This window comes from Pleurodeles waltl, chromosome 1_2 (genome assembly GCF_031143425.1).
Source record: "Pleurodeles waltl isolate 20211129_DDA chromosome 1_2, aPleWal1.hap1.20221129, whole genome shotgun sequence".
Taxonomy (NCBI): Eukaryota; Metazoa; Chordata; class Amphibia; order Caudata; family Salamandridae; genus Pleurodeles; species Pleurodeles waltl.
This window is the reverse complement of record NC_090437.1, coordinates 1344064072-1344089365: the sequence shown is the minus strand read 5'-3', so window position 1 is coordinate 1344089365 and position 25294 is coordinate 1344064072. Positions and strand designations below refer to the sequence as shown.

Below are 25294 nucleotides of genomic sequence, written 5' to 3'. Positions count from 1 at the left end.
CTCTCCACTGTGCCTTGAGTGCGCTTCCCCTGGAGTGTCTCACTCCTCTCTCTCTTGCTCTCTCCACTGCGCCTCGAGTGCGCTTCCCCTGGAGTGTCTCACTCCTCTCTCTCCACTCTCTCTAGCGCTCTCTCTCTCCACTGTGCCTTGAGTGCGCTTCCCCTGGATTGTCTCACTCACCTGCGCTCGCTCGCGCGCTCTCTCTCTCCCCCTCTCTCTTCCTTTATCCCTCTCTCTCTCTCTCTCTCTCTCCTCTCTCTCTCTCTCTCTCTCTCTCTCTCTCTCTCTCTCTCTCTCTCTCTCTCTCTCTCTCTTTCTCTCTCTCTCTCCTCTGCGCCTCGAGTGCCCTTCTCCTGCAGTGTGTGTGTGTGTGTCTCTCTCTTTCCCATCTCTTCACCTGTGAGAGGTCTCACCTCTTCCGTCTCCTCCACCGCAGGTACATAAACCACAAGTACGGAGACCAGGTGATGGACGAGTACTGGCGGGGCCGGTACAGGGGCGTCTGCAACGCGATGGACATGGTGGGCTTCGAGGACCAGGTGAGTGGACCTGGCCCTCCTGGTACTGGGGACTCTCTCCATCCTCCACCTCCCCTGTCTCTTCTTGGATCTGTAGCTCCTTACTACCCTCCTCACCTAAAACATGGAGGAGGAGGGGGTCTGGCACTGGAGGGGGTCTGTTAACCCTGGCACTGGAGGGGGTCTGTTAACCCTGGCACTGGAGGGGGCCAGTTAATCCTGGTACATGAGGGGGCCAGTTAATCCTGGCACAGGAGGGGTCTGTCAATCCTGGTACAGGAGGTGGGGGCCTGTTAATCCTGGCACTGGAGGGGTCTGTTAATCCTGGCACAGGAGGGGTCTGTTAATCCTTGCACTGGAGGTGGGGGCCTGTTAATCCTGGCACAGGAGGTGGGGGCCTGTTAATCCTGGCACAGGAGGTGGGGGCCTGTTAATCCTGGCACAGGAGGTGGGGGCCTGTTAATCCTGGCACAGGAGGTGGGGGCCTGTTAACCCTGGCACAGGAGGTGGGGGTCTGTTAACCCTGGCACAGGAGGTGGGGGTCTGTTAACCCTGGCACAGGAGGTGGGGGTCTGTTAACTCTGGCACAGGAGGTGGGGGCCTGTTAATCCTGGCACAGAAGGTGGGGGAGAGGTGGGGGCCTGTTAATCCTGGCACAGGAGGTGGGGGCGTGTTAATCCTGGCACAGGAGGGGTCTGTTAATCCTGGCACAGGAGGTGGGGGCCTGTTAATCCTGGCACTGGAGGGGTCTGTTAATCCTGGCACCGGAGGTGGGGGCCTGTTAATCCTGGCACCGGAGGTGGGGGCCTGTTAATCCTGGCACAGGAGGTGGGGGCCTGTTAATCCTGGCACAGGAGGTGGGGGCCTGTTAATCCTGGCACAGGAGGTGGGGGCCTGTTAATCCTGGCACAGGAGGGGTCTGTTATTCCTTGTAGGGTAGAGCAGTGTGTTAATTCTGGTTAAAAGGTCTGTTAATCCCAATACAGCACATGGTTTGTGAGCCCAGCATCAATTTCATATACATTACAATAGTAACAGCAAGGCCCTGGCCCTTCTTACAGCCTTGAGTGCCCGGAATAGTGCAGGTTGTGCAGAGGCGGGGGTAGGTCATGGTGGCCCTGGGACTAGCGTTTGGCATCGCTGGTGGGGCCCCAGGATGTGCACTCCGCAGTGATCTCCTTGGGGCCTGGCACTTTCACAAATTAAGCACTGCAAGTAAGAACTGGAAGATACTCTTGGGGTCACATCGCCGGCCACCGTGTCAACTGCAGTTGCTATTAGCGCGGGATTTGAAATGCAGAGATGTTTTCTTTGCTGAGGGTGTTGGCTTCCTGGCTGGCCACCTTGTGCCTCATCAGAGCAGCTCGGGTTCCCTCCAGCTACAGCCACCAGCTCTACACTTAGCTTGACGTGGAGGCCGCAGACACCTCTGAGTTATTCTTCTCTGTTGGTGGTTGGAAGGCCCCTGGGAGAATCACCCCTGGCAGGAGCTGGTGACTGAGCCCGGGCCCGGCCCTGCCACTGGCTGCTTTGTGTCTCCACCGATGTTCTGCTCTTTAACTACCGGATAAACTGTTTCTAACAAGCATTGGCTATGCCATGAGTCATCATACATGCTTCCTGCACTCACCCTCCCCTATGTCTATTTATCTACCCACTGACTCTTTCCTGCATGCTTCTGCTTACACATCCACAATAAAACACACACAAACTCAACAATGCATGCAAGATACAGTAAAAAGGATGAAACTAAAAAAAAAAGCCTTCTGCCCACTACACATGGTGGCCTATGCTTGCCAAAGCTGCAGAGTTAAACAGGGCCGCAGGAGGCGCTACGCAGCGGATTGTCGCAGTTACACCGTTCCAACATGGCTGCCGTGCTTGCAACCAACAAGCTGCCATCTTGGAGTGGTAGAATGAGCAGTACCACTCAGTGGTGGTTGTCTGGTTTAGATGTGGTGGCTGTGCAGGATGTGGTGCGCTGCCGATGAAATGAGTGGCAAGGAGGCAGCCATTGGCACCGTGGGAGCTGGGCTAGCGCCAGAACATGTTAATACAGAGAGGGAAGGAAAGAAATGAAAGGGGACATATAAAAGGAGAAAATGGAAAACCAAAGGACTGGCCCACCCACCACTGAAGCGCGCCCATTTTCAGGCGGCTGTACACGTCATCGTGTGAATGCTGTCACTCCCAGGTTAAAAGGGCCAGCGGCTGAAGGGGGCTGGCCTACTGGCCCTTGCTATATGGCTCATGCATATATACATACCACGTGTCTCTCTCTCAACTGTTTAAACTCACAAACCAATCTTTTCAGTCACATTTCCATAATTTAGACAATATGATTGGCTCGACTGGGGCTGTAAAATGGTTTTAGACAATGGGATTGGCTTGATTGGGGCTGTAAAATGGTTTTGGCAGCCATCTTGGAACTCGCGAGTCAGCGCTAGCTTCTTACTTTCCAAATGGGAGAAAAACAGTTTAGCCCCAATCTCCACCCCAAATTTGGAAGAATTCCCGGGACTGACTCTATATATTCTAAGCAAATGAGCCAATTGTGGTTAGCATTCCCACAACACGTTCATAGTTGATGGCACAATGTTATGTTGATTGTGCTTTTGTATGATTCTGTACTTTTTCCAGAGTGGCGTTGTGACCATGGCAGGAGGTGTGAGTTATGGCGTGTGTTGTGTGTGTTGCTAACCATAACTGGTGAATGTAACTGTGTTTTTCAGGGAATAGTTATATGTATAACATATAAAACAGCCAATACAGACGTTCATAACATAACATAGACACAAGAGATGTATTTAGCATAATAGAGATATAGATAAAATAATATGGATATATTCTGCCAGGTAACTAAACCTATAAGGCTTTTCAGAGAAGATACAGCAAGAATGAGTACTGTGTTCACCTTCTACCTCAGGTGTTTGTCATAGAAAGTAATCAACATTAAAAGTCTACAAAAATAATAAACTGTGAGATTTCAAAAAACAAACTTCATGTCTGTATGTTTTAACACTGTGCAACAACATTCCACACTTAAGTCTATCGCCTTTAACATATGTGTTTCATACCCAATAAGCCAAGCCTACCTCCTTTGTCAGAATTGTTCATAATAAATCAATCATGCCTTTGGCATCTGAAATAAGGTTTACCTTTGAATTAATCAAGCCGTGGCTTTCCCCTATAGCCAACTCAGACCTACAGTACTGAGCGTAAACTTTCCCGCAAGACACTTCAGGTGCTCCGTGACAAAATGACCAATATGTACAAAATTACAGCTGTCAGAATGCTGCAGAAGCCATCCAAATAGGGCCAACCAGGCTCATTCCAGTGCAATTCTCTATCCCTACAGTTTGTTTGAGCGGGTCATCAACACCAAAACCCTTGTTTATTGTGTAATCTGTGAGATTCCATTATAAAAAACACCTGCCTACAGGCTTTAGCACAGCGGGATGACAATTGACCCTTAAACGCCCTCTGCCTTAAATGCATGCATTTCTCAATAAGTATGTCGGGCGCCCTGGCAAAGCCATATAGTGAATAAGTCAATATTATGGATGTGGCATTTCATTCCCAATAAGCTAATAAGGCCTACAGCGCCACCCTTTGCTCTGATACCACAACCCTGCAGGTCCACAGAAGGTGGCAACCATCATGTAGAAACTTATAAAATTACACATATGTACAAAATTACTGTTGGGAAACCAAAATAAAACTTTTTTCCCCAAAAGGACTTTAAAGGGATTATCACAATGAAAATCTTCTGCCCCCAGGGTTTGTCACAAGAGGCGACAAACACCAAAACCCTTACCTACAACCTTAAATTATGAGATTTCATGTTGCAAAACTCCAGTCTTTATCCTGTAACCTAGTGTGATAACAGTGTACCGTTAACGGCCTATTGACTTTAACAAAATAAATAAACCAGGCCTACTGCCTTTGTGCTAACTCTCCAAAACTAACAGATCAGATCTGTGGAATTAGACATGCCCCTTCCCAAAGAACCACTCAGGCCGGTGAACTCCAATCACTGGCCTGCACCATAGTCCGCTCAGACCTGCTATGTGGAGGATACGCCTTTCAGAGGGGGAAGCGACACCCAAACCTTACCTGCTGTGTTCATGTGTGGGAACCCATGTAACAAGAGAGCTTTTGCAGGCTTTAAAATAGAAATATAACAATTCACCTTTAAATGCATATTGACATTAAAATATACTTTTCACAATAGGTCTCAGCCTATGGCCTTTATCAAACATTTTCATAATACACACATCAGGCTTCTAAACTTGATAAGTAGCTTAACACTGCATTCTATACACCCTCATGAGTGATTTGCTGCGCTTTATAAATCAAGGTTGATGGAGTCAACGCAGTTCTGCTGTTTTAAACATAAATACCCCCCATAAGGCATAAAGTGCCACACCAGCACTTTTTTCTAGTGGACGCACATGATTTATGTATATTTCTATTTATTTATAGTTTCTTTGGAAAATATGTATTGCTACTGTCATAACAATAAAATACACACACACTCTTTTAAACCTGTCTGACTAAGTATTTTTTACCCATGATTCTAATTCTGTATTGTATGTGCATATGTGTGTGTATTCATGTGTGTGTGTGTGTATAAATATATATATATGTGTATGTATGTGTATATGTTGTTTCTGTGCTTGGCATGTTTGTGGATCATTGCATGGCTCCTGGTTTTTGGGTTGTTATACTAGATATCTATGAATTTCTGCTCTCATTTTTCATCACCCTTATGTCATGTCTCTATCAAACTATCCTCCATTCTCACTCTGACTCATCCCAAATCCCTTCGACCACTTTCATCTCCTAAATATCTCTGCCTAAGCTCTTCCCTCCACCTCCACATCTAACTCACCAAACCTCACTCTACCTCTGTGACCTCCCACACAACCCTACTAAATTTTCCTGCATTCATCTCACCCTGCTACTATGCTCTCCCTAACCCTTCCACATCCTCTTTCCCCTCCGCTCCCCTTTTATTCATCCCAAGCCTTTGGATTGAGTAAATGTAGGATATACTCCCATTTAACACTTCTGGATTTCTTTCCTCCTCCACCCCTCCATTACTCCAGTCAATCTAACTAACAAACTCTCATATTCGTGGCTCAAATTAACTCATATTAATACTAAAACTGTACTCATTATTAAATGATACTAATCCATCACTAATTCTTGTTGGGTTCCGGAGTAGCGTGCTACTCATCGAAAAGCGATTCGACGCCTCGTCAGGGGTAGTAAGCACTATATAAATACGATTACAATACAATACAATACAATATCCAATCAAATGCTGTACTCAAAGGATCTAATTTAGGGGTGGAGCCTAATCCTCTCAGTGCTTCTGAAAGCTCTTGTTCTGTTGATCACTTGAGGTCCATTTAGAGCTGTGCCAAACCTAAAAACTATATGCTCAATCTTTGACCCTATTAAGACCCCTCTGAACATGTCCGCTTGCTTCTGCTCGCAGAAGTAATCTGACCAATCCCTATTATCCTAGAACTGAGCCTGTCTGCCAATGCCTGAGGTGTACCAATATTTCCTGGGCCCCCTCACTTTACTCTTTCATTGTAAGCGTGGATGTAATCTCTGGGTATGGATGTAGTTTGTAGGTGTTAATGTAATTTCTAGGCATGGGTATAACCTTTTGACAATCTCTGGCCGAGGGTGTGATTTCTAGCTGTGGATGTAATCTCTTGCTGTGGATGTAATCTTTGACCAAGGGTGAAATCTCTGGCTATGGATATAATCTCTGGCAGTGAATGTAATCTGGCCTTGGATGCAATCTGCACGTGAATATAATCTTTTGACATACATGTAATCTCTGGCTGAGGATGTAATCTCTGGCTGTGAATGATGTAATCCAGTCGTGAACATAACCTGGATGTGGACACAATCTGCATGTGAATATAATCTTTTGACGTGATGTAACCTCTGGCCGTGGATGAAATCTCTGGCCGTGGATGAAATATCTGTCCATGGATGAAATCTCCGGCTGTGGATGTAATGTTGAACCATGGATGTAATCTGTGTTGAGGGTGGAATCTCTGGCCATGGAAAAAATATCTGGTAATGAATGTAATCTGGCCATGTATATAATCTGAATTTGGTTGCAATCGGCATGTAAAATATTATTTTTTGACACAGATGTAATCTCTGGCTGAGGATGTAATTTGTGGCCGTGAATGATGTAATCCAACCATGAACGGAATCTAGATGTGGATACAATCTGCATGTGAATATAAACTTTTGACATGGATGTAATCACTGGCTGTGGATTTAATCTCTGGTTGAGGATGTAATCTCTGGCTGTGAATGATGTAATCCAACCATGAACGGAATCTAGACCTGGATACAATCTGCATGTGAATATAAATTTTTGTCATGGATGTAATCACTGGCTATGGATTTAATCACTGGCTGTGGATGTAATCTCTGGCCCTGAATGTAATCTCTAACCGTGGATATAATCGCTGGCTGGAAAGGGTAATCTGGACATGGAAGTAATCTCTAGGTTTGACAGTCTACTTACTTCTGAGGCTTTTCAAACGCTTTAGATAATCTTTGTTTGAATAAATGTAGTCAGACTTCCCTTGCTGACGCTGGTACCTGAGCCCTGGTCTATGAATGTTAGTCAGACCCTGTAGGAGGCTGGACTGGCTTGTAGTGAGTACCAAGGGGTACTTGCACCTTGCACCAGGCATCCCTTATTAGTGTATAGGGTGTCTAGCAGCTTAGGCTGATAGATAATGGTAGCTTAGCAGAGCAGCTTAGGCTGAACTAGGAGACGTGTGAAGCTACTACAGTACCACTTAGTGTCATATGCACAATATCATAAGAAAACACAATACACAGTTATACTAAAAATAAAGGTACTTTATTTTTATGACAATATGCCAAAGTATCTTAGAGTGTACCCTCAGCGAGAGGATAGGAAATATACACAAGATATATATACACAATAGCAAAAATATGCAGTATAGTCTTAGAAAACAGTGCAAACAATGTATAGTTACAATAGGATGCAATGGGGAAACATAGGGATAGGGGCAACACAAACCATATACTCCAGAAGTGGAATGCGAACCACGAATGGACCCCAAACCTATGTGACCTTGTAGAGGGTCGCTGGGACTATTAGACAATAGTGAGAGTTAGCAAAATAACCCTCCCCAAGACCCTGAAAAGTGAGTGCAAAGTGCACTAAAGTTCCCCTAAGGACAAAATAGTCGTGTTAGAGGGAAAATGCAAGGAAAACACAAATCAGCAATGCAACAACGATGGATTCCTGACTGAGGGAACCTGTGGAACAAGGGGACCAAGTCCAAAAGTCACAAGCAGCTCGGAGATGGGCAGATGCCCAAGAAATGCCAGCGGTTGGGGCAAAGAAGCTCTTACTAGGCTGAAGAACTGTGAATACTGCAGGAACGACAAGGGCTAGAGACTTCCCCTTTGGAGGATGGATCCCCCACGCCTTGGAGAGTCGTGCAGAAGTGTTTTCCCGCCGGATGGACGCCAACAAGCCTTGCTACACGCAAATCGTGCATTTGGCATTTTTGGACGCTGCTGGGGCCCAGGAGGGACCAGGAAGTCGCAAATTGGACCTGCAGAGAGAGGGGACGTCGAGCAAGACAAAGAGCCCTCACTGAAGCAGGTAGCACCCGGAGAAGTGCCAGAACCAGGCACTACGAGGATGCGTGAAACAGTGCTCGCCGAAGTTGCACAAAGGAGTCCCACGTCGCCGGAGACCAACTTAGAAAGTCGTGCAATGCAGGTTAGAGTGCCGTGGACCCAGGCTTGGCTGTGCATGAAGGATTTCCGCCGGAAGTGCACAGGGGCCGGAGTAGCTTGCAAAGTCGCGGTTCCCAGCAATGCAGCCCAGCGAGGTGAGGCAAGGACTTACCTCCACCAAACTTGGACTGAAGAGTCACTGGACTGTGGGGGTCACTTGGACAGTGTCGCTGGATTCGAGGGACCTCGCTCGTCGTGCTGAGAGGAGACCCAAGGGACCGGTAATGCAGCTTTTTGGTGCCTGCGGTTGCAGGGGGAAGATTCCGTCGACCCACGGGAGATTTCTTCGGAGCTTCTGGTGCAGAGAGGAGGCAGACTACCCCCACAGCATGCACAAGCAGGAAAACAGTCGAGAAGGCGGCAGGATCAGCGTTACAGAGTTGCAGTAGTCGTCTTTGCTACTATGTTGCAGGTTTGCAGGCTTCCAGCGCGGTCAGCGGTCGATTCCTTATCAGAAGGTGAAGAGGGAGATGCAGAGGAACTCGGCTGAGCTCATGCATTCGTTATCTAAAGTTTCCCCAGAGACAGAGACCCTAAATAGCCAGAAAAGAGGGTTTGGCTACCTAGGAGAGAGGAAAGGCTACTAACACCTGAAGGAGCCTATCACAAGGAGTCTCTGACGTCACCTGGTGGCACTGGCCACTCAGAGCAGTCCAGTGTGCCAGCAGCACCTCTGTTTCCAAGATGGCAGAGGTCTGGAGCACACTGGAGGAGCTCTGGACACCTCCCAGGGGAGGTGCAGGTCAGGGGAGTGGTCACTCCCCTTTCCTTTGTCCAGTTTTGCGCCAGAGCAGGGGCTAAGGGGTCCCTGAACCGGTGTAGACTGGCTTATGCAGAATTGGGCACATCTGTGCCCAACAAAGCATTTCCAGAGGCTGGGGGAGGCTACTCCTCCCCTGCCTTCACACCATTTTCCAAAGGGAGAGGGTGTCACACCCTCTCTCAGAGGAAGTTCTTTGTTCTGCCATCCTGGGCCAGGCCTGGCTGGACCCCAGGAGGGCAGCTGCCTGTCTGAGGGGTTGGCAGCAGCAGCAGCTGCAGAGAAACCCCAGGAAGGGCAGTCTGGCAGTACCAGGGTCTGTGCTACAGACCACTGGGATCATGGAATTGTACCAACAATGCCAGGATGGCATAGAGGGGGCAATTCCATGATCATAGACATGTTACATGGCCATATTCGGAGTTACCATGGTGAAGCTACATATAGGTAGTGACCTATATGTAGTGCACGCGTGTAATGGTGTCCCCGCACTCACAAAGTTCAGTGAATTGGCTCTGAACAATGTGGGGGCACCTTGGCTAGTGCCAGGGTGCCCTCACACTAAGTAACTTTGCACCTAACCTTTACCAGGTAAAGGTTAGACATATAGGTGACTTATAAGTTACTTAAGTGCAGTGTAAAATGGCTGTGAAATAACGTGGACGTTATTTCACTCAGGCTGCAGTGGCAGGCCTGTGTAAGAATTGTCAGAGCTCCCTATGGGTGGCAAAAGAAATGCTGCAGCCCATAGGGATCTCCTGGAACCCCAATACCCTGGGTACCTCAGTACCATATACTAGGGAATTATAAGGGTGTTCCAGTAAGCCAATGTAAATTGGTAAAAATGGTCACTAGCCTGTCAGTGACAATTTGGAAAGAAATGAGAGAGCATAACCACTGAGGTTCTGATTAGCAGAGCCTCAGTGAGACAGTTAGTCACTACACAGGTAACACATTCAGGCACACTTATGAGCACTGGGGCCCTGGGTTACCAGGGTCCCAGTGACACATACAACTAAAACAACATATATACAGTGAAAAATGGGGGTAACATGCCAGGCAAGATGGTACTTTCCTACACAACCCCCCCCCAAACGAAGGACAATAAGACTAGCCATTAACTGATGAGTCTTCATTGTCTAAGTGGAAATATCTGGAGAGTCCATCTGCATTGGAGTGGCTACTCCCAGGTCTATGTTCCACTGTATAGTCCATTCCCTGTAGGGATATGGACCACCTCAACAATTTAGGATTTTCACCTTTCATTTGTTTTAGCCAAAGTAGAGGTTTGTGGTCTGTCTGAACAATGAAGTGAGTGCCAAACAGGTATGGCCTCAACTTCTTCAGAGCCCAGACCACAGCAAAGGCCTCCCTCTCAATGGCAGACCAACGCTTTTCTCTAGGGGTCAACCTTCTACTAATAAAAGCAACAGGTTGATCCTGGCCCACAGAATTAAGTTGTGATAGGACTGCCCCTACTCCTAATTCAGATGCATCAGTTTGGACATAGAATTTTTTAGAGTAACAAGGGCTTTTCAGGACAGGTGCAGAGCACATGGCCTGCTTCAGCTCCTCAAAAGCTTTCTGACAGTTTGCTGTCCATAATACCTTTTTAGGCATTTTCTTGGATGTGAGGTCATTAAGAGGGGCTGCAATGGAGCCATAGTTCTTAATGAACCTCCTGTAATACCCAGTGAGGCCTAGGAAGGCTCTCACCTGAGTCTGAGTGGTAGGGGGAACCCAATCAATAATAGTTTGGATTTTCCCCTGAAGTGGTGCAATCTGTTCCCCACCAACAAGGTGTCCCAGATAAACCACCTTACCCTGCCCTATCTGGCACTTTGAAGCCTTGATAGTGAGGCCTGCCTTTTGCAGAGCCTCCAAAACTTTCCAAAGGTGGACCAGGTGATCATCCCAGCTGGAGCTAAAGACAGCTATATCATCCAAATATGCTGCACTGAAAGCTTCCAGCCCTTGCAGGACTGTGTTCACCAACCTCTGAAAAGTGGCAGGTGCATTTTTCAAACCAAAAGGCATTACAGTAAACTGGTAATGTCCTCCAATGGTAGAAAATGCAGTCTTAGGTTTAGCATCTTCTGACATTTTGATCTGCCAATACCCTGCAGTCAAATCAAAAGTGCTTAGATACTTGGCAGATGCCAGTGTATCTATTAGCTCATCTGCCCTGGGTATAGGGTGAGCATCAGTTTTGGTTACCAAGTAGAGACCTCTATAGTCTACACAAAACCTCATTTCCTTCTTTCCATCTTTAGAATTGGGTTTTGGTACCAGTACCACAGGAGAAGCCCATGGACTGTCAGAGTGCTCAACCACTCCTAGTTCCAACATCTTCTGAACTTCTTGCTTTATGCAGTCCCTGACATGGTCAGGCTGCCTATAGATCTTACTTTTGACAGGTAAACTGTCTCCAGTATCTATAGTGTGCTCACACCAAGAAGTGGTGCCTGGCACAATGGAGAAGAGTTCTGAAAATTGTCCTAGGAGATTTATGCAATTATCTTTCTGCTCAGCAGTAAGACAATCAGCCAAAACTACACCTTCCACAAGAGCATCTTGTTCTGTGGAAGAGAAGAGATCAGGTAGAGGATCACTGTCTTCTTCCTGTCCCTCATCTGTTGCCATGAGCAGGGTGAGATCAGCCCTGTCATACTAGGGTTTCAGGCGGTTGACATGGAGCACCCTAAGGGGACTCCTGGCAGTGCCTAAGTCAACCAAGTAGGTGACTTCACCCTTCTTTTCAACAATTGTGTGGGGTCCACTCCATTTATCTTGGAGTGCTCTTGGGGCCACAGGCTCCAAGACCCACACTTTCTGCCCTGGTTGGTACTGAACCAAAACAGCCTTCTGATGATGCCATTGCTTCTGGAGCTCTTGGCTGGCCTGAAGGTTTTTACTGGCCTTTTTCATGTACTCAGCCATCCTTGATCTGAGGCCAAGTACATAATCCACAATATCCTGCTTAGGAGCTTTTAAAGGTTGTTCCCAACCCTCCTTTACAAGTGTGAGTGTACCCCTAACAGGGTGTCCAAAAAGAAGTTCAAAGGGGCTGAAGCCCACTCCTTTCTGGGGTACCTCCCTGTAGGCAAAAAGGAGGCATGGTAGAAGGATATCCCATCTCCTGCGGAGTTTTTCAGGGAGTCCCATAATCATGCCTTTGAGAGTTTTATTAAATCTCTCCACCAGTCCATTTGTTTGTGGATGATAGGGTGTTGTGAACTTGTAAGTTACACCACACTCCTTCCACATGGCCTTTAAGTATGCAGACATGAAATTGCTTCCTCTGTCTGATACTACTTCCTTTGGGAAGCCCACCCTGGAAAATATTCCCAGGAGGGCCTTTGCCACTGCAGGAGCTGTAGTGGTCCTTAAAGGAATAGCTTCAGGATATCTTGTGGCATGGTCCACTACCACCAAGATAAACCTATTGCCTGAAGCAGTAGGAGGGTCAAGGGGGCCAACTATGTCAACCCCTACCCTTTCAAAGGGAACCCCAACCACAGGCAGTGGGATAAGGGGTGCCTTTGGAGTGCCACCTGTCTTGCCACTGGCTTGACAGGTTTCACAGGACTTACAAAATTCTTTTGTGTCCTCAGACATCCTAGGCCAATGAAACAATGGTACCAATCTGTCCCAAGTTTTCATTTGACCCAGGTGCCCAGCTAAGGGAATGTCATGTGCCAGTGTTAGGAGGAACTTTCTGTACTCCTGAGGAATCACTAATCTCCTGGCTGCTCCAGGTTTAGGATCCCTATGCTCAGTGTACAAGAGGTTGTCCTCCCAGTAAACTCTGTGTGAGTCACTGACATCCCCATTAGCCTGTTTGACAGCTTGCTGTCTGAGACCCTCTAATGTGGGACAGGTTTGCTGTGCCACACTCAGCTCCTCTCTGGCAGGCCCCCCTTCACCCAAAAGCTCAGCAGTGTCTGCTTCCAGCTCCTCTGGTGTAGGTTCTGCACAGGGAGGGAATTCTTCTTCCTCAGAAGTAGAATCCACTGTAGAGGGAGGGATAGTAGGAAGTGGTTTGCTTCTACTAGCCCTAGCTTTAGGGAGCACTTGGTCCATTGTTCCAGGATCCAAGCTTCCCTGTCCTTTTTGCTTTTTGGCCTGAGCCCTTGTCAAAGCAAAAATATGCCCTGGGATGCCCAGCATTGCTGCATGGGCCTCCAACTCCACATCTGACCAAGCTGATGTCTCCAAATCGTTCCCTAATAGACAGTCTACAGGTAAATCTGAAGCTACCACAACTTTCTTTGGACCAGATACCCCCCCCCCCCAGTTGAGATTTACAACAGCCATGGGGTGGCTTTGTGTTATGTTGTGAGCATCGGTTACTTGGTACTGGTGTCCAAGTATGTGTTGTTCAGGGTGCACCAGTTTCTCAATCACCATTGTGACACTGGCACCTGTGTCCCTGTAGGCCTGGACCTCAACACCATTTATTAGGGTTAGTTGCTTGTACTTCTCCAAGTTATGGGGGCAAGCAACCAAAGTGGCTAAGTCAATAGCCCCTTCAGAGACTAAAGTAGCCTCTGTGGTCTCCCTAATCAGACCAACCCCAACTAAATTACCAAAAGTGAGCCCAGCTACTCCCTTGGATTGGCTATTAGTAGGTTTGCTCCCACCACCACTGCTATTAGTAGGGACACTAGGTGTAGCAGTAGGGGTTGTAGTGGTAGGAGCTGTGGTGCCTTTCTTTGGACAACTGGGATCTGTTGTCCAATGGCCTTTTATCTTAAATAAATAGCACCATGGTTTCTTTTCCTTGTTCTGATTAAAGGAGGATTTGGACCCACCACCCCCACCAGAGTGTTTTTGTGGGCCTGATGAAGACTCATTTTTAGATTTGTCCCCACCCTTGTCAGAAGACTTACCATCCTTCTTTTTGTTGCCATCTTTGTCACCCCCTGTATGAACTTTTCTGTTCACTCTTGTTCTGACCCATTTGTCTGCCTTCTTTCCCAATTCTTGGGGAGAGGTCAGATCAGAGTCCACCAAGTACTGGTGCAACAAATCAGACACACAATTATTAAGAATATGCTCTCTCAGGATCAAGTTATACAGGCTGTCATAATCAGTAACTTTACTGCCATGTAACCACCCCTCCAAGGCCTTCACTGCCTGGTCAATGAAATCAACCCAGTCTTGTGAAGACTCCTTTTTGGTATCTCTGAACTTTATCCTGTACTGTTCAGTGGTTAAGCCATAACCATCCAGGAGTGCATTCTTAAGAACTTGGAAATTATTAGCATCATTTTCTTTTACAGTAAGGAGCCTATCCCTACCTTTTCCAGTGAATGATAGCCATAGGATAGCAGCCCACTGCTTTTGAGGGACATCCTGTACAGCACAGGCCCTCTCAAGTGCAGCAAACCACTTGTTAATGTCATCCCCCTCCTTATAAGGGGGAACTATCTTGTGCAGATTCCTGGAATCATGCTCTTTTGCAGGATGACTATGGGGAATACTGCTGCTGCCACCATGGGTATCTAAACCCATCTTCTGTCTTTCCCTCTCTATTTCTAAAGACTGTCTATCCAAATCCAGCTGTTGCTTCTTGAGCTTCAGTCTGGTTTGATCCACTCTCAATCTATTGAGCTCCCTTTCTAACAATCTGTCATCAGGGTGGGTGGGAGGGACATTTCTAGATACAGAGGTATGATGGGAATGAACAGAAGGAGACCTGTCCCTTACAAGGGGCACCCTAACAGCTTGGCTACCAGCATAATGTGAGAGCACATCATCAGTATGATGTGATTCAACCTCTGTACCAACTATGCTAGACTGTCTAGTAATGGGCAGGCTGAGAAGTTTCTTTCCTGAACCGTTTCCTGGGGGAGTCCCTGGATCAGATTGAGAACCATTAGCTACTTTTTCTACAGATTGGGCACTTATGGCCTTATCCTGTACTCTAAGCATATTAATTAACAGTTCTAAGGAAGGATTCTTCCCTACACTCAAACCTCTCTCTATGCAGAGACTCCTTGCTCCTTTCCAGCTAAGGTGATCATATGCAAGTTTGGACAGTTCAACTTTTTGGCCTGTGCCAGACTTTTTTAGAGAGAGTTAAAGTGATAGACAAAGAGAAAAAAGTTTTCAGAACTTTTTGGAAAGACAGAAAAAAAAACTTTTTAAACTTTTAAGAACTTTTTGAAAGTTTAGAAGTACTTTTCAGCACTTAGAAAAGAGTGAAAAGAGGAAATGCAAAACTTTTTGGCTATGTGTATATACACTGACCTTGTTTTGTATATTTTTCTCTTATGAAAAGTACAATGACAAGAGTGGTAAGTAGTCTCAAAGCACTTATCCCACCGCTGCACAACCAATGTAGGAGGCTGGACTGGCTTGTAGTGAGTACCAAGGGGTACTTGCACCTTGCACCAGGCCCAGTTATCCCTTATTAGTGTATAGGGTGTCTAGCAGCTTAGGCTGATAGATAATGGTAGCTTAGCAGAGCAGCTTAGGCTGAACTAGGAGACGTGTGAAGCTACTACAGTACCACTTAGTGTCATATGCACAATATCATAAGAAAACACAATACACAGTTATACTAAAAATAAAGGTACTTTATTTTTATGACAATATGCCAAAGTATCTTAGAGTGTACCCTCAGCGAGAGGATAGGAAATATACACAAGATATATATACACAATAGCAAAAATATGCAGTATAGTCTTAGAAAACAGTGCAAACAATGTATAGTTACAATAGGATGCAATGGGGAAACATAGGGATAGGGGCAACACAAACCATATACTCCAGAAGTGGAATGCGAACCACGAATGGACCCCAAACCTATGTGACCTTGTAGAGGGTCGCTGGGACTATTAGACAATAGTGAGAGTTAGCAAAATAACCCTCCCCAAGACCCTGAAAAGTGAGTGCAAAGTGCACTAAAGTTCCCCTAAGGACAAAATAGTCGTGTTAGAGGGAAAATGCAAGGAAAACACAAATCAGCAATGCAACAACGATGGATTCCTGACTGAGGGTACCTGTGGAACAAGGGGACCAAGTCCAAAAGTCACAAGCAGCTCGGAGATGGGCAGATGCCCAAGAAATGCCAGCGGTTGGTGCAAAGAAGCTCTTACTAGGCTGAAGAACTGTGAATACTGCAGGAACGACAAGGGCTAGAGACTTCCCCTTTGGAGGACGGATCCCCCACGCCTTGGAGAGTCTTGCAGAAGTGTTTTCCCGCCGGATGGACGCCAACAAGCCTTGCTACACGCAAATCGTGCGTTTGGCGTTTTTGGACGCTGCTGGGGCCCAGGAGGGACCAGGAGGTCGCAAATTGGACCTGCCGAGAGAGGGGACGTCGAGCAAGACAAAGAGCCCTCACTGAAGCAGGTAGCACCCGGAGAAGTGCCAGAACCAGGCACTACGAGGATGCGTGAAACGGTGCTCGCCGAAGTTGCACAAAGGAGTCCCACGTCGCCGGAGACCAACTTAGAAAGTCGTGCAATGCAGGTTAGAGTGCCGTGGACCCAGGCTTGGCTGTGCACGAAGGATTTCCGCCGGAAGTGCACAGGGGCCGGAGTAGCTTGCAAAGTCGCGGTTCCCAGCAATGCAGCCCAGCGAGGTGAGGCAAGGACTTACCTCCACCAAACTTGGACTGAAGAGTCACTGGACTGTGGGGGTCACTTGGACAGTGTCGCTGGATTCGAGGGACCTCGCTCGTCGTGCTGAGAGGAGACCCAAGGGACCGGTAATGCAGCTTTTTGGTGCCTGCGGTTGCAGGGGGAAGATTCCGTCGACCCACGGGAGATTTCTTCGGAGCTTCTGGTGCAGAGAGGAGGCAGACTACCCCCACAGCATGCACAAGCAGGAAAACAGTCGAGAAGGCGGCAGGATCAGCGTTACAGAGTTGCAGTAGTCGTCTTTGCTACTATGTTGCAGGTTTGCAGGCTTCCAGCGCGGTCAGCGGTCGATTCCTTATCAGAAGGTGAAGAGGGAGATGCAGAGGAACTCGGCTGAGCTCATGCATTCGTTATCTAAAGTTTCCCCAGAGACAGAGACCCTAAATAGCCAGAAAAGAGGGTTTGGCTACCTAGGAGAGAGGAAAGGCTACTAACACCTGAAGGAGCCTATCACAAGGAGTCTCTGACGTCACCTGGTGGCACTGGCCACTCAGAGCAGTCCAGTGTGCCAGCAGCACCTCTGTTTCCAAGATGGCAGAGGTCTGGAGCACACTGGAGGAGCTCTGGACACCTCCCAGGGGAGGTGCAGGTCAGGGGAGTGGTCACTCCCCTTTCCTTTGTCCAGTTTCGCGCCAGAGCAGGGGCTAAGGGGTCCCTGAACCGGTGTAGACTGGCTTATGCAGAATTGGGCACATCTGTGCCCAACAAAGCATTTCCAGAGGCTGGGGGAGGCTACTCCTCCCCTGCCTTCACACCATTTTCCAAAGGGAGAGGGTGTCACACCCTCTCTCAGAGGAAGTTCTTTGTTCTGCCATCCTGGGCCAGGCCTGGCTGGACCCCAGGAGGGCAGCTGCCTGTCTGAGGGGTTGGCAGCAGCAGCAGCTGCAGAGAAACCCCAGGAAGGGCAGTCTGGCAGTACCAGGGTCTGTGCTACAGACCACTGGGATCATGGAATTGTACCAACAATGCCAGGATGGCATAGAGGGGGCAATTCCATGATCATAGACATGTTACATGGCCATATTCGGAGTTACCATGGTGAAGCTACATATAGGTAGTGACCTATATGTAGTGCACGCGTGTAATGGTGTCCCCGCACTCACAAAGTTCAGTGAATTGGCTCTGAACAATGTGGGGGCACCTTGGCTAGTGCCAGGGTGCCCTCACACTAAGTAACTTTGCACCTAACCTTTACCAGGTAAAGGTTAGACATATAGGTGACTTATAAGTTACTTAAGTGCAGTGTAAAATGGCTGTGAAATAACGTGGACGTTATTTCACTCAGGCTGCAGTGGCAGGCCTGTGTAAGAATTGTCAGAGCTCCCTATGGGTGGCAAAAGAAATGCTGCAGCCCATAGGGATCTCCTGGAACCCCAATACCCTGGGTACCTCAGTACCATATACTAGGGAATTATAAGGGTGTTCCAGTAAGCCAATGTAAATTGGTAAAAATGGTCACTAGCCTGTCAGTGACAATTTGGAAAGAAATGAGAGAGCATAACCACTGAGGTTCTGATTAGCAGAGCCTCAGTGAGACAGTTAGTCACTACACAGGTAACACATTCAGGCACACTTATGAGCACTGGGGCCCTGGGTTACCAGGGTCCCAGTGACACATACAACTAAAACAACATATATACAGTGAAAAATGGGGGTAACATGCCAGGCAAGATGGTACTTTCCTACAGACCCCCAGAGACCCCTCTCTGTCCAGTGTCCGGTGCTGTACAGATGAATTCTCCTCCGGGAGGAGACACCCTTGATAGAACACTTACTCCAAGATGAGGATACTGTCTTGAACCCCTTGTTTGTACCATTCCTCTCACCTCTTTGAATATCCTCCTCCTCCTCTGTCTTTCTCCCACTTCTCTCATCCTTCCATGCCTTCACTCCCTTCCTTTGGATTACTGCCTGTGTCCTCAACCAGCCTTCTGCTCCCTTCCATGTGATAAACACACGTGTATGTGACATGTGCAAGATCTCCTTCCCCGCTACTTACTGCAAGCTAGTGTGCACACATAGAGGTAAGCGACTGACCTTTTTGTGTTGTTCTCAGTCCCTCCTTCCACCCCCTGCCTCTTGCTTAGTTCTACTTGTTCTAATAACCACTGATGTGCCTCTGTCTTGTGTTGCAGGAGCAGGTGGACATGCAGGCAATCCTGGCTGGGGTCCTTTCTCTGGGAAACGTTGTATTTGAGCCTCAGGATAACGGAGGGGTGAGGGTGACCCCCAACTCTCAAGGATGGCTGAAGGCTGCAGCGGTGAGTGTGTAGGACCTCAGGGTGCCCAAGGCACTGTGTGCTGAAACAGTTAAACTTCTGTAAGGAGCTTTTCTTGTCATAAAATGCCAATTTTCCAAAAGTTCAGTCTAAAAGTTTTGCCTGTAAGCCCAACCTTTGCTTGACTAATGCAAACCTTCTTGATTCCACCCCCCCCCCCACACACACACACACCTCTGCAATGCAGCGCTATTCTGCTAATTTAATCTACTCAGTGTGACCTCTTTGTTGGTCTCTGTTCTGGTGCAATTCTAGCCACGCCTTTTAGGGTTTTAGGGCTCGGTTGGCTGTGTGTGGCTTTGCCATTTGCTTCCTTATGTGTTCATGCTCACTTGGCTCTACTTTTACATATGCGATTGGTGTATGGTTGGCCTCAGCTCTTGGTATGAAGCGTTGAAGACACAATGTCCTTTGTGGTTGCTTTGAGTGGATGTTTATAGGATCCTGCTGTGACTGACACCTGGCACATGCAAACATCTCTCTCTCTCTCTCTCTCTCTCTCTCTCTCTCTCTCTGTGTGTGTGTGTGTGTGTATGTATATATATATATATATATATATATATATATATATATATATATATATATATATTTACACACACTTCCTCATCCAACACTGCACACATTCCACTTCCAACACTTCACATCTCACATTCCACTCCCCACATCCTGCACTGCACATCTCACTCTCCAAAACCCATCCTCCATATCCCACAATCCACTTCCCACTCCGCTCCCCATATCTCACATCCACACTCTAGTTCTTGTGCTGCACTTCCCACCCTTCAAAACCTACCCTCCACATCCCACAATCCACATCTCACGCTCCACTCACTACATCCCCCACCCCACATACCACCCTCCACATCCCATAATCCTCACCTCACTGTCCACATCCTACCCTCCACATCCCAAAAGCCACACTTCACACTCCACTCATTACACTCCACTCCCCCCATCCTGCACCACACATCCCACTCTTCACATCCAACAATCCACACTGCACATCCCACCCTCCACATCCCACAATCCACACTTCACTCTCCACATCCTGCACACCACATCCCACTTACCACACCTCCACATCCCTCATCCCACACCTCACACCCCACATCCACTCTCACCCTTTCGATTATGACTTTCCCTCCTTCGCCCACAGTCTCAGTTTGGTGTCCAGGAGGAGGAGCTGCTGACATGTCTGGTCTGCACCATCTCTGTGACGCGGGGGGAGTCCATCCAGAGGTTCCACACCCAGCAGCAGGCCGAAGGTGAGGATGATTGCAGAAGCACCCTGCACCTCTTACCCATTGTTATATTAACACATCACACATACATCATCATCACATGTGGGAAAGTTTGTTTATTGTTTACTTACATGGTAGAGACAAAGGAATAATAATGCTGAATCACTGGGGAGAGTTGACCCTTCACTGCTTGAATGATTCATTACATTAGCATTCAATTTTATGTAGTAAACTCTACAGAATGCACAACTTCACACATGAAATATTATAGCAAATTTTAAAAAGAGATGAATATACAAAATAAAGTGTGGTTTAGCGGCAGTCACAGTGATGGTATCAGCTAAACACTTATTACCTACTGGTACAATGAGAAGAACACACATAGCTTGTGGGTGTGCCTTTCAAAGATCCCTTGCTTTTGTTGGTAAATGCTTTGTTTGTCCCGCCTTAAAGGCTGCTTTGTTACTGCCTTGCAGACTGACCCTGTTGCATGGATTAGTGCACGATCACCTATGTACCTTAGTGTGGGTGCGCTGCTTTTTCTTTTTGTCGCCCTCCATGGCGCTTTGAAGTTTCATGCAGCTCGAACTCAAACTGAGGTATTGGAGTGCTTTGCAGGAGTACCAATTATGCCACACTGTTATTGCTTTCATTTTCCCCATTGCGTGTTGTTTCCTGCACGTGGCAGCCTGCTCGCCCTGTGCCATCTCTCCCCATCCCTTCACTGAGCCCCCACCACCCCTCCTGGATCACTAGGTTTATTTTAAGTGATTTCCCAAAATCACAGGCTGTTGAGCTGACACCGAGACTCGAACTCCCGACTCGGCAGCTCTGACCGCACGCTCACGTTGCTGTATGCTAGGATCTCGTTTGTGTTTGCAACGGGATCGGCCAGTGGAGTAGTGGGAAACTGTGTTCAGATCAGCTGGTAGCAAGGTGAGTGTGTTACCTTACGTTTAATGTAAAGAGCTCTGGGGATGGGATGCTGTGAGTGACGTGCGTGTTTACATATGATTTGATAGCAGCTCAGAGAAAGCCGAGTTGGGGCAATTGTGGAATTAATGCACAGGATCTATGGACGATCCTCAAGGCATAGGAGGGCATATGGTTTACATTAAGTACTTTGCTAGCAGTGGGCCTGGTCTTTAAATATGGTGTGGCTTAGCAACTCCTCAAAAGGGCCCTATGTAAGGGGTGATACCAGTGTTAAGGCAACAGCTTAACGCATGTGACCTTGAATGTATTTCATGACACACAAACACAACTAAACATTACCTACTTGTGCCCATCATTCCTTGCGCAAGTGTGTCCAGACCACTCATACTTCTACTTCCAGCTGGATATGTGTTAGTCGTAAGGGATCTTAGTAGACATCCCAGGGTGTTCTTCGCCTTGTATATGTATTTGAGTGGGTTTTTGTTTTTATTTAAGTGGTAGAGATATTTGCCATCATATTATTGTAAAATACTACGCTTTGCAGCTTAGACAATGCTTTAGGTAGATTACTCAAAAGGATTTATTTATTGCTTTACTGCATTTTAATTTTTTATTTCCCTTGTTGACTTCTTTGCTTTGCACCACTACAAACGAAAAGTGCACTAGTGACACATAATGGCAGAGATGACCTTCTGGACAAGGACCTATGGAGAACGTGACTGCAGTTGTCCATTCGACAAGAAAAGTGCAATTAGGCATTTACAAGGCCAATAGCTCTAACTCTTGAAAAGGCGAGACCTATTGCATTGAAAATGCTTGTTTCCACAGCCTCCGAGTAAAACCTTGAATGGTTCAAAAGTCATAGACTGTGGAGCACTGTAACTGTACTGCATCTTTGAGTCTCTTTTTCTTACTCCATCACCTCTTGAGACCAGCTTACTGGTGCATGGGAAGGTGCTACGGCTGTTCATAGCCTCTGTCGCCCCGGTAACTATGAGGAAGGCATGTCTACCACACATCCAATGCTTTTTACATCAAAGCCATACTCCAACCTTGGCACAGGTGACCTTAGCTGGAAGGGGCTCAGTAAGGTCCAATGTGTTTAAGTGCTGGTACAAATCTAGATGTCTCGTGCTTGGAACTGTCTGTTTAGATCCTGTCCAGTGGATCTTGCCTGTGGTAGGTTTGAGGACTCACATGAGCCGCTGTGTTTAGATCCTGCGCTGTGGTGGGATTATTGCTGTGAGTGGTTATTGCCTGTAGTAGGTGTGAGGACTCTCACATGAGCTGTTGTGCTTAGATCCTGCCCTGTGGTGGGACTGTAGGTGGTTGTTGCCTGTGGTAGGTATGAGGACTCTCACATGAGCTCCTGTGTTTAGATCCTGCACTGTGGTGGGACCGTAAGTGGTTGTTGTCTTTGGTAGGTATGAGGACTCTCACACAAGCCACTGTGTTTAGATCCTGCACTGTGGTGGAACCGTAGGTGGTTGTTGCCTGTGGTAGGTATGAGGACTCTCACATGAGCTGTTGTGTTTAGATCCTGCCCTGTGGTGGGACTGTAGGTGGTTGTTGCCTGTGGTAGGTATGAGGACTCTCACATGAGCCGCTGTGTTTAGATCCTGCACTGTGGTGGGACCGTAGGTGGCTGTTGCCTTTGGTAGGTATGAGGACTCTCACATGAGCTCCTGTATTTAGATCCTGCACTGTGGTGGGACCGTAAGTGGTTGTTGTCTTTGGTAGGTATGAGGACTCTCACACGAGCCACTGTGTTTAGATCCTGCACTGTGGTGGAACCGTAGGTGGTTGTTGCCTGTGGTAGGTATGAGGACTCTCACATGAGCCACTGTGTTTAGATCCTGCCCTGCGGTGGGACTGTAGGTGGTTGTTGCCTGTGGTAGGTATGAGGACTCTCACATGAGCTGCTGTGTTTAGATCCTGCACTGCAGTGGGACCGTAGGTGTTGTTGTCTGTGGTAGGTATGAGGACTCTCACATGAGCCGCTATATTTAGTTCCTGCACTGTGGTGGGACCGTAGGTGGTTGTTGCCTGTGGTAGGTTTGAGGACTCTCACATGAGCAGCTGTGTTTAGATCCTGCACTGTGGTGGGACCGTACGTGGTTGTTGCCTGTGGTAGGTATGAGGACATGAGCCGCTGTGTTTAGATCCTGCGCTGTGATGGGATTAATGCTGTAAGTGGTTATTGCCTGTAGTAGTTATGACGAATCTCCAATGAGCCGCTGTGTTTGGATCCTGCACTGTGGCGGGTCCGTAGGTGGTTGTTGCCTGTGGTAGGTATGAGGACTCTCACATGAGCCGCTGTGTTTAGATCCTGCGCTGTGGTGGGACCGTAGGTGGTTGTTGCCTGTGGTAGGTATGAGGACTCTCACATGAGCCGCTGTGTTTAGATCCTGCGCTGTGGTGGGACCGTAGGTGGTAGTTGCCTGTGGTAGGTATGAGGACTCTTACATGAGCCGCTGTGTTTAGATCCTGCACTGTGGTGGGACCGTAGGTGATTGTTGCCTGTGGGAGGTATGAGGACTCTCACATGAGCCGCTGTGTTTAGATCCTGCCCTGCGGTGGGACCGTAGGTGGTTGTTGCCTGTGTTAGGTTTGAGGACTCTCACATGAGCCGCTGTGTTTAGATCCTGCACTGTGGTGGGACCGTAGGTGGTTGTTGCCTGTGGTAGGTATGAGGACTCTCGCATGAGCCGCTGTGTTTAGATCCTGCCCTGCGGTGGGACTGTAGGTGGTTGTTGCCTGTGGTAGGTATGAGGACTCTCACATGAGCCGCTGTGTTTAGATCCTGCCCTGCGGTGGGACTGTAGGTGGTTGTTGCTTGTGGTAGGTATGAGGACTCTCACATGAGCCGCTGTGTTTAGATCCTGCACTGTGGTGGGACCGTAGGTGGTTGTTGCCTGTGGTAGGTATGAGGACTCTCGCATAAGCCGTTGTGTTTAGATCCTGCACTGTGGTGGGACCGTAGGTGGTTGTTGCCTGTGGTAGGTATGAGGACATGAGCCGCTGTGTTTAGATCCTGCGCTGTGATGGGATTATTGCTGTAAGTGGTTATTGCCTGTAGTAGGTATGAGGACTCTCACATGAGCCGCTGGGTTTAGATCCAGCCCTGAGGTGGGACCGTAAGTGGTTGTCGCCTGTGGTAGGTATGAGGACTCTCACATGAGCCGCTGTGTTTAGATCCTGCCCTGTGGTGAGACCGTAAGTGGTTGTTGCCTGTGGTAGGTAGGAGAGATCTTACTTTTAATATTCTGGGTTGGTTGGCACCCCCTCAAGAGCTGTTTCCAAACCAGTCTTTGTTTAGCTCACAGATAGAGATGTCATGTTTGTTCCATAGAGCGCCACTGCGCTCGCCTGAGCTCTCTGTTGTTCATTGGAGGGTCCACTCCCTTACTCATTAAGTACCAGAAATATATACTCTTTACTTATTCGGTTACATTAAATAGTGGTAATTACAAAGTCACTCTGATAGCAAAACACTTAAAAAGTGAGAAATTATGTCGGGTCTCAGGAAATATTCAACCGTACTCTCTTGGACGTGGCAATGGACTTGAAATGCCATTAAAACCAGCCCAGAATTAGCTACGTAGCCTTCTAGAGAGTAAGTCTATATGGAACGTGCCACCCGCGTCAGAGTGGGCCAAAATATTAGATCTGGGCACCGAAATGTGAACTTGTAAAGACACGCTTCATAGGTAGCTTGCAAGGTACGGGAGACTACATGCATGTCTGTTTGCTGCAGGCAATGTTTTTGGTACTACCGGGGAAATCAATGGGGCAAACGGTCCCACAAGACCACAAAACAGGCCCACACTCGGTTAAAACACCGGCCCACACAGTGACCTGCGGGACCAGTCCACCGGGCGGTGCCTGATTGCCGTATAGGCCGGTCCGATCCTGCATGCAACAAGCAAGCAAAAGGAAATAAACCTTTGTGAGTTACTAGCATTCCCTCAACCAATGTTCCCACTCGTGCCCGTTTAGAAACATTATGATGCTCTTAAGAGCATCGGTTTTATTCCCATCCTAAAAACAAGGGCCCCGGTTTGTGCCAAGGACTGTCTTA

The 25294-nt window shown here is 47.7% G+C and overlaps 1 protein-coding gene across 1 annotated transcript in view; it reads left to right on the top strand.

Annotated features, from left to right (window-relative positions):
- Window positions 1-25294, top strand: part of LOC138252353 (myosin-IIIb-like) — a 407650-nt gene that overhangs the window by 195763 nt on the left and 186593 nt on the right. The window contains exons 7-9 of the mRNA XM_069205730.1: window positions 437-539; window positions 18893-19018; window positions 20193-20301. Coding sequence (XP_069061831.1) covers window positions 437-539; window positions 18893-19018; window positions 20193-20301 — 338 coding nt within the window. The remainder of the gene's footprint in view (window positions 1-436; window positions 540-18892; window positions 19019-20192; window positions 20302-25294) is intronic.